This window comes from Pogona vitticeps, chromosome 4 (genome assembly GCF_051106095.1).
Source record: "Pogona vitticeps strain Pit_001003342236 chromosome 4, PviZW2.1, whole genome shotgun sequence".
NCBI lineage: Eukaryota > Metazoa > Chordata > Lepidosauria > Squamata > Agamidae > Pogona > Pogona vitticeps.
In genome coordinates this window covers 6,357,323-6,373,722 of record NC_135786.1, presented here as the reverse complement: position 1 = coordinate 6,373,722, position 16,400 = coordinate 6,357,323, and the positions used below count along the sequence as shown (strand labels likewise).

Genomic DNA, 16,400 nt, shown 5'->3' with positions numbered 1-16,400 from the left:
AACAGCCTGCTTTGCCCCCTTCCCACTGCTCCCATTACCTCTCTACCTTTTCCTGCCACTGCCTCCTCCTCCTCATACTACTACTACTACTACTACTACTACTCTGCCACCATTGCCACCATCTTGAGATGCAGCCAGCTCCACAGGCTGGCGACCTCTGTGCACGTCCCTGCCTCTCAGCTGAGAGGCAGGGACATCCGCAGAGGCCTCCCAGTGGGCTCATAAGGTCAGCAGCCTTTTAAAAAAATTTCATTGGTTCAGGAAAGTTCGTGTTCTCTAGTTCCGAATGACGCAAATCGACGAACCAGCAATTTTTAGTGCATTTCCTGTTTCGTTTTTACATTTGTGTCCATTTCGACTCACAATCCTAGTTGAAAGCAGATAAGAGCCGAGGTGGAAGTTTTGTGCATTTCGGACTACCTGCTACATCCGGGATTCTGGGCTTTGTGGTCTAGAAACCCCTAACATTTCCATTTTCTAGATAAGAAATGATGCTAACCGTCCTGTAACCTGTGTGTAGGAAGATGGATGGATGGTTTTAAAAAATCCCTCTCTTCATTATACCGTTAGCCTTCCTGGAATGCCTTCCTGGAATGGATCTTTGGTAATACATCTCTATCCCCCCCCCTCCTATGCCCATGGTGTCCAGTTCCTTTGCTGTCTACTTGCATGAAAGGATGGGCTTCACTTCCACTGATGTTAGTGGAGCCGTGAATCTGTTCCAGCTCAGACATCACATAAATCTCCCGTGATGGTGTGGGTGGTGAGTCATCTCTCTGCATCTGGTGTGAAAGCTGGCATCCGAGTGGATCTTCTCCCTGGAAATGTGTGTCTGGAGCACTCTCCGGCTCTCTCCGTCTTCTCTGCTATTAATTGCTCTGGTGTGAAGTCAATATCACCAGAGGTGTCGAGGGCTTTGTTCAATTGTCTGCCCAAAGAAAAGGAGGAAACGCAGGTTGTGGGCGAAGGGAAGAGCACATGGGATGATAAATAAGATGACATGTAGACAAATGCATGAGTTGAGGTCCAGACCAACAAAGGCAGGAAGTGGAAAGTCCCCGCTGATGCTGCGTCCTTTATTCCTGCAGTCGGCCTCCTGGAGTTTTGTTCTGTTGTCAACACCGCTGGTGCGGTGAATGAATTTGCTTTTCTATTTATCGCAAACATTTTGTGCAATTTTAAAATACAGATGTTCAATTTCTCACCCACCCACCCAACTTCTGTCTGTCTCCCTCTCGAGCTGTGGCCTGTAGGTGCCCCCCCCAGTGTTTCTCACGCAGCCCACGTGTTCCCATGAGCCCCACCATGGCTATTGGCATTGCGGCTTCAGCATTGCGAACTGTGGACAGAACCCCTTCTCTCTTGCTGGCAAGAGACTAGATCATGGAGATGCATGAACTATGAATGCCATGCTCTCCGAGGGGGTGTGGGACCTGTAGTCTTTCCAAATGTAACTTCTCCAAGCTCTGTGAGTGATTCGGCAGCAGCCTTCACTACCTGTTTTGCAGGGAAGTTGGCAAGTTTTTGGTAAAAGTTGTTGTTTAATCGTTTAATCGTGTCCGACTCTTCGTGACCCCATGGCCCAGAGCACGCCAGGCCCTCCTGTCTTCCCCTGCCTCCCGGAGTTTGGTCAGATTCATAAGTCAGCTCTGAGTCAAGTCACTGGTATGACTTAAGTCTGACTTGGCAGCAAGTCCTGCAACTTGAGCCCCCATCCTTGCTTGTTGGGATGGAGGCAAGGTATGTGCCACGGATGGTCATGCATGTTGTTGGTCGCCAGCAGCGCTGCCCTGAGAACCCACACAGTTGCATGCCTTCGCTCTAAAGCTCACCACTGTTAAGTCCATGATCTAACATTTTAGGCAAATGATTATAGAATCGAGAGGGGGGTATTCTTATTCGTATATGGATATCCCCACTCAGGTGGCGTTAATGAGGGTCCAGCCCCATGGGGCCGGACGGTCCACTCACCGATCTGACGTGGACATCGCGATTCTACGAATGGCTCTGCAGCGTGTGATACGCTCACCACTCCTGGCAGGAGGCGGGAGGACTAGCCTCGCTGCAAGGTTGAAGAGTGGCGAGTGGATCGCGTCCTCCGCAGCCATTTGTAGAACTGCGCCATCCGCATCCGCGGCAGATCGGTGAGTGGACCATCTGGTCCCATGGGGCTGGACTCCCTCGTGGACACCACCTCTGCGGGGATGTTCATATTTGAATACGAATACCCCCATCTCTATTATGGAATCATAGGGCTATGAGGACATTGAGTCCAATCCCTGTCAGAGGAGGAAATCCATGCCTACAACACCCCTTACAGGCGGCTCTCCAACTTCTGTTTAAAAGACCTCCAGTGTGGGTGTGTCCACCAACCCCTGAGGCAGCCAGTCCATGACCCTTACTGTCAAGAAGTTCTTCTTAAAGGTTAGCTGAGAATCTCCGTTCTTGTAATTTGAATCCTTGGTTGGTGGGTGGGTTGCCTTGTGCTGCTGCCTTTCTCCCAGCGGTGAGACGCCATTATATTTGGGTCCTCCCCTCTGGAGCTCCAGAAAAACAAGCTTGCTCCCTCTTCCACCAGAACAGCCCTTCAAATATTTTACAATGGGTGTATGATTCTGTGATGATAAGCCACCCACCCTCCTCACAAGAAGACTAGCTCAAAAAGCACAATAAACCTCCCTTACTTATTCCTGGTAGGTCACAAAAGAACACACGTTAGAGAGGCCTGAGCTGTAATCTCACTCTTGCCTTTGCTGTGCTCAGCAGGTGACCGGCTAAGATCTTTCTGCCTCCTTCTGTTTTTTCTGTTGATTTATTTATTTGACGTCCATCCTGGCTTTCCGCCAGAACCAAGGTTGAAGGAGGCTAACAAAATTCGGATTTGTCATGGCGGCCAGCCCTCTGGGACGGTGCTGTGCCCTCTGTAAAGCAGGACACAGGCCAACCCTATGAAAACCATGGTCGCACACCTAGTTTCCATAGGTTGGTGCATGACGACAAACCACACACACACACACACACACACACACACACACACACACACACACACACACACACACACACACACACACACACACACACACACACACACACACACACACACACACACACGGTGCCTTCTGGAAGAGGGCCAGCTGAAATCAACCAAAGGATGTGGGTTTGATGAGATGACCTCCTGAGAGTTGCTAGGAAGATAAAATAAATAAATAAATAGTCGCCTAGAGTAATCTTAATTGATTAGATAGGCGAGATATTAAATAAATAAATAAATAAATAAATAAATAAATAAATAAATAAATAAATAAATAAATAAATAAAATAAGAGGGACTGGTAAATTAGTTCTGCAAGTGAAGCTGCACCGAGGAATGGATTTATAAGGATTTCATTCCTTGGAAGTGATTTTCAGGGATCTGGCTTTTGCATGCAGTGCAGAGGCCAGAAATCAGGAAAGTCCCAGCCCGCGTCATGATGCCATCTCGCTTGTCGCTGTGTTTTTGCCCATCCAGACACATCCCTTCACATTTCCAGGGCAGTCTGTCTGCCTCGAAGTCATATTTAAATGCTAAGTGGTTGGGTCAACCTTACTTGGGTTTTCCATAGGAAGTGGCTGGTTTGTTTTTCAGCCCATGAGAATTTGAAATTAATGACCTCACCCTCCTCCGTGGCGGAATGAGATAAGAAGAGGAAGGCATTCCGTGTGCGACAAAGTACAATTGCATTTTTGGAAGAAATCTGTACAAATGAGTTTGCAGCATACAGGAAGTGGGGATTCGGCTCAGACCAAAACATCAAAAGAGCCCATTTTTGGGTCAGACTAGTGGCTTGTCCAGTCCAGCAGCCTGCTTCCTGCCATCGCCAACCTTGGGAAATTCACAAGCTGTTCATGAGCCTCGAAATGGCCCCATGACTGGCATTCAGAGGGAGCCATTCTATCTACTGAAAACAACCAATCCTCAGCCTGACCATCCATAGTATCGATTTCGGTGGGTCTACCTTAGTGGGTTGAGATCCATGGGCTCGGAATTTGAACCAGGGGCTGGGAGTTTGAATCCCGCCCCCAGGTGCCTTCTAGAAAAGGGCCAGATGAAATCAACTGAAGTGGACGAAGATGGGGTGACTCCAGAGTGCTTCTAGGAAGGGGAAGCTGGTCAATTCGTTCTGCATGTTGTGTTGTATACTTAGAAAGCCCTAGATGGGTCATCATAAGTCAGATTTTCTAACTAAATTAGCTGGTGTCGTGGTTGTTGTGATGTCTTAACCCATAATACAATGCAGGTCATTTGCAGTGAGTGGAGAGGGAGGTATCGGAATCCACCAGCCCACATGTCCATGCTGGTTATGGGATTTGGGAAAGGGTTGTGTGAAAAGGGTGTGTTTCCAACCTCACTGCACATTCATAATGAGCAACCAAATCTTTTTGCTCCTTTGTACCCCCACCCAACGCCACCCCAATAAACCTTTCAGTTCCTGGGATATTATATTACATCCAAATAAAGTTTCTGGAGGCACATCGCCGTCTAGCGCAGTGCTTCTTAAACTTGAGTTCCCAGATGTTCGTAGATTGCAACTCCCAGAAATCCTGGCCAGCACAGCCAGTGCTGAAGGCTTCTGGGAACTGCAGTCCAAGAACATCTGGAGATCCCCTTTGAGAACCACTGGTCTAGCTGTGTAGGAAGCAGAAGGCATCCGTCCTGATTGAGACTGGCTGAGCCACAATCGTTGATGCTGTCTTTTGCCCTGCTCTGGACCGAAAAAAGATTAAGCAAGGCAATAGAACGTGAATTTGAGAATACATCCCTCTAAATCCAGCGGACCCTAATTTTCAGCAAATGTGCAAAAGCCCAGGCATTAAGTCAGCCTTAATTGGTGAGGTGGGGGTGGAATGGAAGTCTGTGTTGTTTGCTGGGTCTCAAAGCAACGAGTGACATTTCAGAGAACTGCTGTGGTTCTCTGGGTCTCCAGGAGGTGAAACAGTTCAAGCCATAGTGAAGTGTAATATGTGGTGGCTTTTAAGCCTAGGTGTCCATCTCCACCCATTCCCGCCTGGTACTAGGGCTCGTTGGCTTACTACGAGGGTGTTTATAGGTATGCTGCTCTAAAAGAGAAGAGAGAACCAGGTGCATGCACCCATTCTTTCTCACCTCAGTTCCCTTCCCTCTGGCCTCCTAATGCACCAGTGCTGAGCCCCGTCATCCCATCTGGAGCAAGACAGAGAGTGGAGCACCGGCACTGTGACTCATGAACCTTCTTGTTCCATGATCTCTCGAATCAGTGGTTTGGACAGGATTGGGGAGGGTCCCAACCTTTTTCTGGTCACAGGTTCTAGCTCTAAAATCAAAAGGCAATATAACCCTAACCCTACTGATCTGGCAACTTGAGAAGTCTTAAGCCATCCTGAGCATTTTGTACAAACGATCAGAGAAATATGAAATACAGTGGTGCCTCGCTTTACGATTGCACCGTTTAATGATGAAACTGCATTACGATGAGCTTTTTGCGATCGCTTTTGCGATCGCAAAACGATGTTTCCTATGGGGGAATTTCGCTTTGCGATGATTGGTTCCCTGCTTCAGGAACCAATTCTTCGCAAAATGATGATTTTCCAGCAGTTGATTGGCGGTTTCAAAATGGCCACCGGATAAACAAAATGGCCCCCCGCTGTTTTCTGGGACGGATTCCTCGCTGCACAGGCAGCGGAAATGACCGCCCTATGGAGGATCTTTGCTGGACAGTTAGTTTACAGCCCTTGGGAATGCATTGAAGGGGTTTTAATGCATTTCAATGGGTTTTTTCTTTTTGCATTACAACGTTTTCGTTCTACAGCAATTTCGCTGGATTGAATTAACGTCGTAATGAGAGGCACCACTGTACACGTGATTATGTCTTAGTAATAATCAAGGGGAGAAATGAAATAACCTTGATGACTGCAGTTCATTTTTTCCTGCCCACAGCTGCTGCTGCACATTTCAGCTTCTGCCAGAACCTTCTGGAACACACCGTGTCGGCTGAGAACCTCAATTATCGCCTACAGAGGAGCTCGGGTACCAGCCTAACTTGGCATGACGGGCGAAGCCAGCGGTCGGCGGGCGGGAGAACCGTTAAACTCCTTCAACAACCAGGAACTGAAGGCTCACAGGTATGAGGGTAAGGGGCAGGGAGAGAGGTCGGGAGCCCTGTTGATAGACAACCAGTTGTTTGGGAACTCCTCCTCTTCTTCATCATCATCATCATCATCATCATCATCATCATCATCATCTGCTGTCAAGTCAATTCTGACTTTTGGTGACCCTTTTCAAGGTTTTCTAGGTAGAGAATACCAAGAAGTGTTTCCCCTTTTCCTTCTTGTAGGGTTGCCCAGGAACGGTGCAGCTTGCCCAAGGCTACACGGGCTGGCCTTTTCTCCCAGGAGGCTCAGTGGGGAACTGAACTCCCAGACCCTAACCCCATAGCCAGATACCTGACCCACTGAGCTACTTGGCCAGCTTTGGGAACTCTTACGTGGTTTGTAAAGAGTCAGTTGTAGCTACCACTGTCTACAATGGAATTGGTTGCCTACGTTTCTGGTAAGGGTTTAGTTGTCTCTGAGGTGACAAACCTGTGTATGGTGAAATGGCCCCGATCCATTTTCGACGCTCTCTTCAACAGCTGCCAGAAATGTGTGTTTGGGAATGTGGACCATTTTCTAAGTTTCGGTGGAGAGTGGAAGCAGGACAGAACCGGCTGGTTTTCCTTGCATCTCTCCCACGCCGCTGGCTACCCTTTTCAAATTTGCAGAATGCCGGGAATTGAAGCTACCATTCCTCCCTTCCTTCCCACCCCCCCTTCTAGAATATGCTTTGGAAGGGCATTACATCGGGCCATGAGCTCTGTTTGGTCCTTACCTTCTATGTAAAACAAACATGTTTGCACCAGAAGGGCTGCAAACATGTTTATGCTCCTTTCATCCCTACAAAACATTGACCTAAACATGGGGGCCCCAAGAGTTTGAAAGAGGGATGAGAACCGTATTTGAGGTGGGGGGGAAGACTCGCAGAATCCCAGAGCTATCATGGCCACTGGCCATTTGGCTGAAGAAGGAGAACATCCATCATCTTTGGGGGCTCTCCCCATGAGATGAAAACCATCTTTAAATGTGTAATCATCATTCTGTGCTCTCAAGTTCATTTCACTTAGGGTGAACCTCATAGGATTTTCTGGGTCGAAACTACTAAGAGGTGGTTTCTTATTCCCTTTTTTTTCCGGGGGTCACTCTGGGGCTGTTGTTCTTGCCCAAGACCACATAGGTGTCAGGGCGTAAAACCCCATCACCCGCCTGTCATCTGAATGATCTCAGCTGGCCCCTCCTGCAGGAAGCAAATGGGGGGGGGGGATTTGGACTCCCACATCCAGATACATCAACCTACTGCACTCATCCAGATCACTCTATATGTTTACACAAGAATTAGGAAGCAGGGTTGTGGGGTCGTCCCAAGGGAAATGCTGAGCTTGGAGAGAACACCACTCCTTTTTTGCAGTAACAATGCAGTGCAATTGCAGTATTTTCACAAAATAGCTCAATGCCTGGTAACTCAGTCGCTTGAGTTGCATGTAGATCTTACTTCTTCCCCAGTCGTTGCTGTTGAGACCTACCAGTTGATTAGAGAGAGGCAGACAGCCAGAGCGCTCCATGCGCCGTGCAACCTCGTTGTAGTACTGTGGGAATTGTGCTGAGTCGCTCATCCGTCTGGGACGCCGAGAGAGGCTGGTGCTTTGATATGTGGGGAACATGTTCAGATGTGACAGGAGGCAACGCGTCTCTGCTCCGTGTCCCCCCCGATACCTTCCAATGGAGTCAGTGACAGAGTGAAGAAGGCTGAAAATGTAACCGCAGTCATCTCATACTTTTCAAATAAAGTAATTAAAAGGAATGGTCAGAATCCTGTAGGTGGAAGTGGTCAAAGGAATGACCGGAATCCTGTGTGCGAAAGCAAAATGCTGCAAGTGGTTTTTGTGACTTTTTCCGGCTGTGTTCTGGATGCTCAGATATACAACTGAGTGCATGATGGACAAGCAAAAAAATTAGACACGTTGGTTAGGGACCTTGTGATTTAAGATCTGAAATATGCCAGTATGTTTCTGTCCTGTGTGTCATTACCGGTTTACTCATCCCATAACAAGGAATCATTGTCTGTTATCTTTTCACTCCAAATGAGTAAAGAGTGCCATCTTTTCAGGCTAAAGCCATAGGGATGAGTCAGACCAAAGACAACTTTATTCCGCAGAGGACCTGTGAAATTTTCCCGGTAGAGGAACCGTCATCAGCCTTTTTTGTTCCTTTCTCCGGAATCCTGTTGAGTTTGCACTGAGTGAAAAGCAGTCATGCAGGATCGTAGCACTCGCAAAGCATTGCTGTTGAAACAAGTAGAGAGGGTGGATTTTCTTGCCCAGAGATCGTGGCTTGCACAATGGCGATGTTTGTAGAAAATGTGCTGATTGGACGTTTTCCAAGCACAATAGTAGCACTGGACCATCCCTTGTTTTATACAGGCTCCTTTAACAAGAAGGGAGTTTCCATGGCCAGAATCCAACTGGCAGTTGCCACTTATATAAATTTAATTGCATAGTTCAGCACACACTCAGCAGCGCAACCAGAATCCAGTTAGTTGGCAGCAACTCGGGGCTGTGATGTATAGAATTCCACTTCCTCAGGTGTGAACCACCAGTTGGATTCTGTGTCTGTGTCCTGGGCTGTCAAGTCGGGACCAATTTATGGCCACCTGAATAGAGCTTTTAAGGTAAGCGAGATATTTAAGGAGTCATTTTGCCGGTTCCACTTCCTCAGGGAGTTTCCATGACTGAGCAGGATTCGAACTCTAGCCTCGTGAGTTCTAGGCCATCAACTACACCACCCTGGGAATCCAGGTTCCGTTCCCATCTGTTATTTATAGTCTCTCCTTACAATGAAGATGACCTTGTTTTTTTTTAAAATGGCCTTCCAAACTCAGATTGAGGGTAAAGGAGCAAACCTCCTGGCTAGAATTGATCTCTCTGTTTCTGCCTCCCGAAAAAAGGGGGGAAAAAACAACTCAGCCTCTTTGTTCTCCAGGCATAGAAGCAAAACTGTTTTTTCAATCGAGCCTCTTCACACTTCTCCTGCTCTCCGTGAGGGACACTGAGGCAGAGCGGACTGGGTCACTGAAGGAGGGGGCACGCCGAGGTGGTCTGGACAGAGCATGTTGGTTCCTTTCAGCCTGCAAGGAAAAAAGTCGGAGGGGGGAAAAAAGCTTCTTTTCAAAAGAGCTAAAAAAATTGCCTCCAGGTGCCCTGCTGCATCTGTTCCATTTATGGGTCACATTGGAGGCAATTTATGCCAGTTTGAGAAATGAGGGAAGAGAGAGAGAGTGTGTGTGTTTATGTCAGGAAGAGGGAATGAGGCAAATTCAGACGGTTTGCCAATTTGCTAAAAAGGAGGTGGGGGAGAGAGAGAAAGATTAAACACCAAAATAATACACCGTTCGCTTCTGTCTGGGGGAAATTGCTGGTTGCGCCGGGTAACTACTACCCATTAGCAAGGAGGGCTATTTAGATAATGGTTACTGTGGGGCCTGTATCTTTTGAACGGCGATGCTGTCACTCTTGGCTACAGACGTCCTGGATCAATTCCCACTGTCTCCTTTGGAATTAAGATGTGCACATGATGAGCCCCCATCATCCTACCGCAAGCTGATTCTTGCGTTTCCAGCATGGGTGGTGGTGGTTTTCAAGAGATGCTCCGACAAAGGGTATTGCTCACCTCGGTGACCCCCAATTTTTTTTAAACAAAAAAGGTGCAGGAAAGGATGGCCCCAAAGATCCGGGGTCTGAAGAGAATTCCGTCTCAGGAAAGATTTGGGAATTTGTGCTTTTGAAAAAAGACAACTCGGGGGGGGGGGAATGACAGAAATTGATAAAACGGTGCTGTGAATGACCCTTGTGAAAAGGGAGCGATGTTTCTCCATCACACACCAATAGCGCTAAGTCCTGAGATGAAGCTGGTGAAAGATTTGGGACAAAAAGAAAAGACTGTGGAACTCACTGCCTCAAGGTATACAATGACCAGTAGGTGGCTTTAAATGCAGAGAGGGCAAGATGAGGCAAATTGCTCTATCAGTATATGCGTGATCATATGCTTTATTGCTCTACCAAATATGCTGTAATTTGTGGCTTTGGGCCACAAAAGTGGGAACTTCAAACAACCATATAACACCACTTTGCTGGGGTGTCTAGAGATATCTGCTGGGCTGGCAGCCCACTTAACTCCAGGTAGAATTTGACAAGGCTTTCCTTACAGTCTTCCTGAGATACAGCTTTGGGAGTGCAAACAAGGATTTGTCCTGGAACAAGAGCTTGGAAAAGTTAGTGTGTTTTTTTTTTTACTGTAACTCCAGAATCCAGCAGCCAACATGGCTGTGATCGAATTGCTGGCTTGGAGTTTACAGGAACGGTAGCCAAGCAGGAGGAAAAAAAAACAGTCTAAGGTCTGAACAGATCTGAGGTTTGTCATATGAAGCATTGACCAATGGGAATGGTCAGTAGGAGGCTTCAGCCAGTGATGGGTCTCATCTGGATAGTGCCAGTAGTGGGAACAGTTTGGAGAACTGTAGGAGTGCAGGACTTGCTCTATTCACCACCCTTTGAATTTTCGGTTACAGAGTTTTGACTTTCTGGTTAAAATCCCCTTTTGTTGCACAGTAGAAGTACGGAGAATCCCAGAGCAAAATAGCCACAAAGTTCCCCAGAGTCTTATTTCCTTTTTCATTAACTGGCACTTAAAGTCTCAACAATTCACTCGGAGATATTTGTAGGAGAAAGGATAAAAAGGTTGCTTTGCTTACAGTTGTTTGAAATGACAGACTGTACATTGCAGCTAGAGTAGGCCCATTCGAATCGATGCAATGTACAGAAGAACTGACTCACCAAATTCCAGTAGTTTAAGTGGGCCTACTACAGCATGATTTACTACCCCAAGCAACAGGATTTTGGCCATTGCCTCTAATCACATTTCCTGTCTTGCTTCTGCCACGGTATTCACCTGGCAGATCAGATCCTTCACCGGTTACAAGATCAATATCTTCAGGAATCATTGCCTTGACCTCGCTGACCTGCTTACCATTCTTTGGCTTCTCTTGAGGACCAGCCATTAAGCCATGGAGCAGAAAAGGAGGTGGCGTCATGATGTCCCTCTTGTGCCCCAATCACTGCTGATCCTTAATTTGTTGTTGTTTAGTCGTTTAGTTGTGTCTGACTCTTCGTGACCCCATGGACCAGAGCACGCCAGGCCCTCCTGTCTTCCACACCTCCCAGAGTTTGGTCAAATTCATGTTGGTCACTTCGGTGACCCTGTCCATCCGTCTCATCCTCTGTCGTCCCCTTCTCCTCTTGCCTTCAGTCTTTCCCAACATCAGGGTCTTTTCCAAGGAGATTTCTCTTCTCATGAGATAGCCAAAGTACTGGAGCCTCAGCTTCAGGATCTGTCCTTCCAGGGAGCACTCAGGGTTGATTTCCTTCAGAACGGATAGGTTTGTTCTTGCAGTTCCTTAATTAGGCATGCTCATGGTAATTGGCTAGTATCCACATACACGGGAATGAGCTCTAGAGAGAGATTGATTTGAACCCTCTTGACCTTCTCAGCCTTGCTTTGTTCCTGGGGACATTGATGTTTCTATTGATGGCTTTTCTTCTGCTTTTGAATATCCACAGGATCTTAGAGAGATCCCATTTGGACTTAATGTCAGAGCTTAGAAAAAATGATTTTTGTACTCATACAGCTGTCAGAATCTGGGACTTTCCAAGCGCTCCCCTTTCTTAAGCAGGTGGCACAGCCCCATGGATGGATGACCCTCAGCCAATAAATTTGGGACAAATCCACAGCACTGGCTCTTCAGCAGTTCTGATACCTTCCTCTAATACAAGAGGGGAGGGTTGCTTTTGAGCCAAGGGTCAAAATCAAATGCAAAGAAGTCCCTGATGGGGATGTGGCATGTTCAGCTGGTAGGCAGAGCTAGAGGAGCGATGGGGCCCGGAGTCACATGATTTGCTGTCAGTCAAGTCCAGACTTAAGTCTCACCAGTAACTCAACTTGGGTTATTATTTTTATTTTCCAATGACTCAGTCATGACTCATGTCTCTGAACCCAACCAACCAACCCCTCTCATTTTTCGGGGGTGGGTGGGAGAAGCTTGTTTTTAATAGGGACTCAGACTTGGGACTTAGTATGAAAGAGTCGGACTTGGGATTCAGATGCAAAGACATACCAGCATCCCTGGGTCAGAAACATCCGAAGGCTGTGGACCCCAAAAAGTCAGCCTAATTTCAAAATATCTTCTCTCCAGTACTTGAGTCTTAAGGAAGGTGTTCCAGTCTCTCATGAGGAGCTCTGTAACAGGTGAGAAGACGGGAAAATAATAGTATCGTAAGGAATGGAACGTGACCATCAGGGGAACACCAAAAGAAGACAAGAAGAATCCTCATCAGGTCAGACTAAAGGTCCGCCTTTCTGTCTCCAGCAACCCTACAGTTTAAAAGCATGATGTTCTGGGAGCAACCCCTTCCCGTGTTGGGATTCAGAGATATACTGCCTCTGGCTATGGAGGTTCCACTGAGCACTTCTGTTGGACAAACAGTGACCCGTTTGTTTTAAATCCCGCAACCCAGCCTTCCCCAGGTTCTGAACCTTTTTTGGATACTTGGCCTGGATTTGCCACCAGCTACAATCAATCACGGCCAGTAGAGAGAGAGAAGATGCAAGTCACAAACGTCGCGGAGGCTGAGACCTGAAGGAAGGCTGTAAGATATAATTGCCAAAACAACAGCAGCTGAACCTAGGAGAAGGCTGTCACCAAGCTCCAAAGATTTGCAAAAGGATTTTTTTTAAAAAAATCTACATTTTTACAAGGAAAAGACTTAAAAGAGACTCCAGAAACAGTCCAGGTAACTTAGAGAGGTGTTTCCTGGGAAGAGGCAGTGGGGTTATAAAAAAAAGAACTCCCTACTGCAACATTTTATTGCAGGGCTCACTATTCATGACTCATGATATCCAGGATAAGCCATTCCTTCAGGACTTTATTCCTACCTAAGATAACTAAGGGTGAGATAACCCAAAATATTTGGGAAGAGCTTCTTTCTTCTCCTCCTCCATGGGAACAGCAGCTTCTGCTTCTCTAGCTCTCTTGCTTTTCCTAACTCAAATCCTGACCCACAGCCTGGGATTTTCCCACCCATTTGTCTGAATCAGACACTCCCTAGGGGTAACTCTCAGACATCTTTATTTTTATTTATTTGAAAATATTTCTATCCCTTTTTAAATCTCTCTCTATAAAGACTTCAGAGTAGCTTGTGGAAATGATAACGGCTAAAGATAAAATCCGAAGCGCTGCATCCAGAATAGAGTTTAGTTTGGCATACGTAACTTTTTTAAAAAATTAAAAACGGGGCAGCGATTTCAGAGCACAGCCTTTTTTCAAAGCCTGGGAGAAAGGAAGAAGCAAATGCTTCTACTGGCAAATGATGGTATCTGGAAAAGGTGTTTTTAAAAAACCAAGGAGCCACCACAGAATTTCTCAGAATCACCGCTTGCTGAGCACTGGGAAAAAGTAATGGTGGTTCGCTTTGTTGCTTTTCAGAAATTAAGAAGGCGACTGTAAGGAAAGAGGGGGTGGGGGAGGAAGACAGGCGGTTGTGGCTCTGGGTGCAAGGTTTTGAATACCAGACTGTGTTGTTGTTGTCCATGGCAAGGAGAGGAATCTTTTCTGTGGTGCTCACTTTTCTCACCTACTTGTGATGCTCGGCTCCCTCACTTTTCCTTTCATGATCTCAAGGCCCAACATCCCCTCTAAGGTCGACGAGGCCAAGAGAAGGTGCACATTGGCCACGGTGACCCAGTGATTTCACGACTGAGCAGGGATTGGAAGCCAAGCCCCTTGAATCTGTGTCCGACTCTTTAACCACTCTACCACACTGCCTCTCTGGGGCCGGTTGTTTCGGCGACAGAAGACCTGCTTTTCAGACAAACGTCCTAGGTTCAGCCGTCAGATAAAACAGTCAGATTGGAGATAGTGGGAAAGACTAGGAGCCTGTGAAACCATCTCTGATCAGACTGGACCTTATGGCATTAGAGCTGCTATTACGATTCCTTCTGTATTTCCTTCGGAGATTTATAAGACAAGCTTCCTCGGCTGTCCTTATATTAAGAAATAGACTCTTCCTCTCTACCTCTTTCTCCCCCACCTTCCGCTTCCCCTTTTTATCCATTTCTGTCCCTTCGTTATATACCCGGACTCTTTTTCTTGGTCTCCCAATGAATGCTTTCTCTTAAGAGGCTTTTTGGCCCCTTGATATATTTCTTAGATTTATTTTTAGATTTGGAATGGTCTTAATTGGGCGTTGTTTTAATTTGCTGTTCTGGTAAACCACCTTGGGAGCTATTAAAGATGGGGAAGGCGTCTCTAAATATAGCAAGCAAACCAACAAGCGTGTTCAGGAGGTCTCGCTCGCTCGGAGGGCTTTCTGGACGAGCAGACAAAGGGTAATGCATTTGAATTAGCGAAAGCCGGCAGGATGTGAAGCAAGCAGATAGTACAACATCCCTGGTCACGTTCAGAGTTGCTTTTCCTCCCTCTGGGTTGGTGCAATCAATTTCTGGGCTTGGAAACCTCTCCATGCTGGCTGAGGGGTCCTGGAGCTTTGTAGTCCGAAAAAATTAAGATTTTTTAAAGCTGTAATCGATCCTCAGTTTTCTAGAACTGGAGAGAAATCTGTTCCCACTTCGTGCCCTGTCTGCTAGGCAGGATTTCACCCAAGGACCTTTACATGTTGTGATAAAGAAATACTTGGGATATGACGACTCAATTTGATGGGGCCGAATTTGGCTAAATAGGGTTGCTTACAATGGTAAGGAAGTTTGGTAATTTCTGGTGAGCTTTGCATCTATATGCAGGGTTCAGGTTCAAGCAGAGTGGACAAAAACCAATTTTTTTAACAGTCAGTTTGAATTAAATCACAATTTAACCATGATTTACATTTTTTTAAAAAAATCAATTTTTAAAATTTAAATTGTTGGGGGGAAATCAGATTGTTGAATTTAATTCGTGATTTAAATCCATTTGGTTTAAATCAGATCCACCCTGATTCTTCAAGCAACCCTATTTAGTCTGTTTCTCCATTTAAAGGGAAAGAAGAAGAAAAGAAGGGGTGGAAAGAAAGAAGAAAAATCTTCCTTTCCTTGTTTTCTCCTCCCTCTTCCTCTGTGGGGCAGCTGGAAGCAGTTAGGTTTTTTAAAATTATTGTTTTCAAGTGGCATAGCGCTGAATTGGTTAGCTAAAGAATTGATTCAGTGCCAGATGCAAAGGACTTTAAAAAAAAAACCCTTTCACATCCAGAAAAAATTAACCAGCATCTGAATTAACTTGATGGCTTCTTGTGCATGAAGTTGGATCACTTCCCTTCCTATTCATCTTACAGGGGTAAGCAATGGCTCCGGGTTTTCTGCTACCTGTGGCTGTCTGTTTGACTCTGTGTGTGTGTGTGTGTGTGTGTGTGTGTGTGTGTGTGTGTGTGTGTGTGTGTGTGTGTGTGTGTGTGTGTGTGTGTGTGTGTGTGTGTGTGTGTGTGTGTGTGTGTGTGTGTGTGTGTGTGTGTGTGTGTGTGTGTGTGTGTGTGTGTGTGTGTGTGTGTGTGTCTGGCTGTCTGGCTGTCTCTCTCTTACACACAAACACTTTGAAAGGACCCACTGTATTAATCGGTTGCAGAAAAATTACTAAAGAAACATGCAGCTCCTTTAAAACTAACTAACCAAAATATTAACCCTGGGGAAAATTCCTCTCATTTTTTTAACTACAACTCCCAGAAGTGTCCTATACCACATAGCCTCTGGACACGTTGCCTGCAGGATAGTGGGACTTATAGTTCAAAGAAGCAACATTTCTGAGTTGGTTATTTAAACATGTGCATTTCTGAGTTAGCAGAAATTGCCTATAGGCTTCCTTGTCAGTAATTGTGACAGAAGCACACATACTGCACCGCCAGAGCAAGCATTTCTGTTCTCAATACACAACAGCTGCCACCAACATGTTAATATGGATGCGTTGGTGATATTTTTGATGGAGAGGTACACACCTCCAGTGTAGTTAAACTAATTAGATAGCTTTATGAATGAGGGCTCACAGCTAATGTTCCATTTAGACAAAGTTCCTTCAAAGGTTTCTAATTCCCGTTATCTCTTTCAGTGTTCAAGTTAAATGTCCTCCAGCCATATTCTTTAAAAAACACAAAAACTTGCATCAAATGCATTTTTTAAACTCCTAGAATAGCTGGTGTTGCAGAGTTTTGACTTTCTGTTTAAAATTCCTTGTGCTATGCAATGGAAGTACAGAGACTTAGAGAA

The 16,400-nt window shown here is 46.1% G+C and overlaps 1 protein-coding gene and 1 long non-coding RNA gene across 4 annotated transcripts in view; one reads left to right on the top strand and one right to left on the bottom strand.

Annotated features, from left to right (window-relative positions):
• Positions 1-16,400, bottom strand: part of LOC144588699 (uncharacterized) — a 186,905-nt gene that overhangs the window by 17,992 nt on the left and 152,513 nt on the right. The window lies entirely within an intron of this gene.
• SAMD10 (sterile alpha motif domain containing 10) overlaps positions 1-16,400 on the top strand; it is a 67,837-nt gene that overhangs the window by 28,330 nt on the left and 23,107 nt on the right. For all 3 annotated transcript variants that reach the window (XM_072996710.2, XM_072996709.2, XM_078391990.1), the window contains exon 2: positions 5,953-6,137. In XM_072996710.2, coding sequence (XP_072852811.2) covers positions 5,953-6,137 — 185 coding nt within the window. The remainder of the gene's footprint in view (positions 1-5,952; positions 6,138-16,400) is intronic.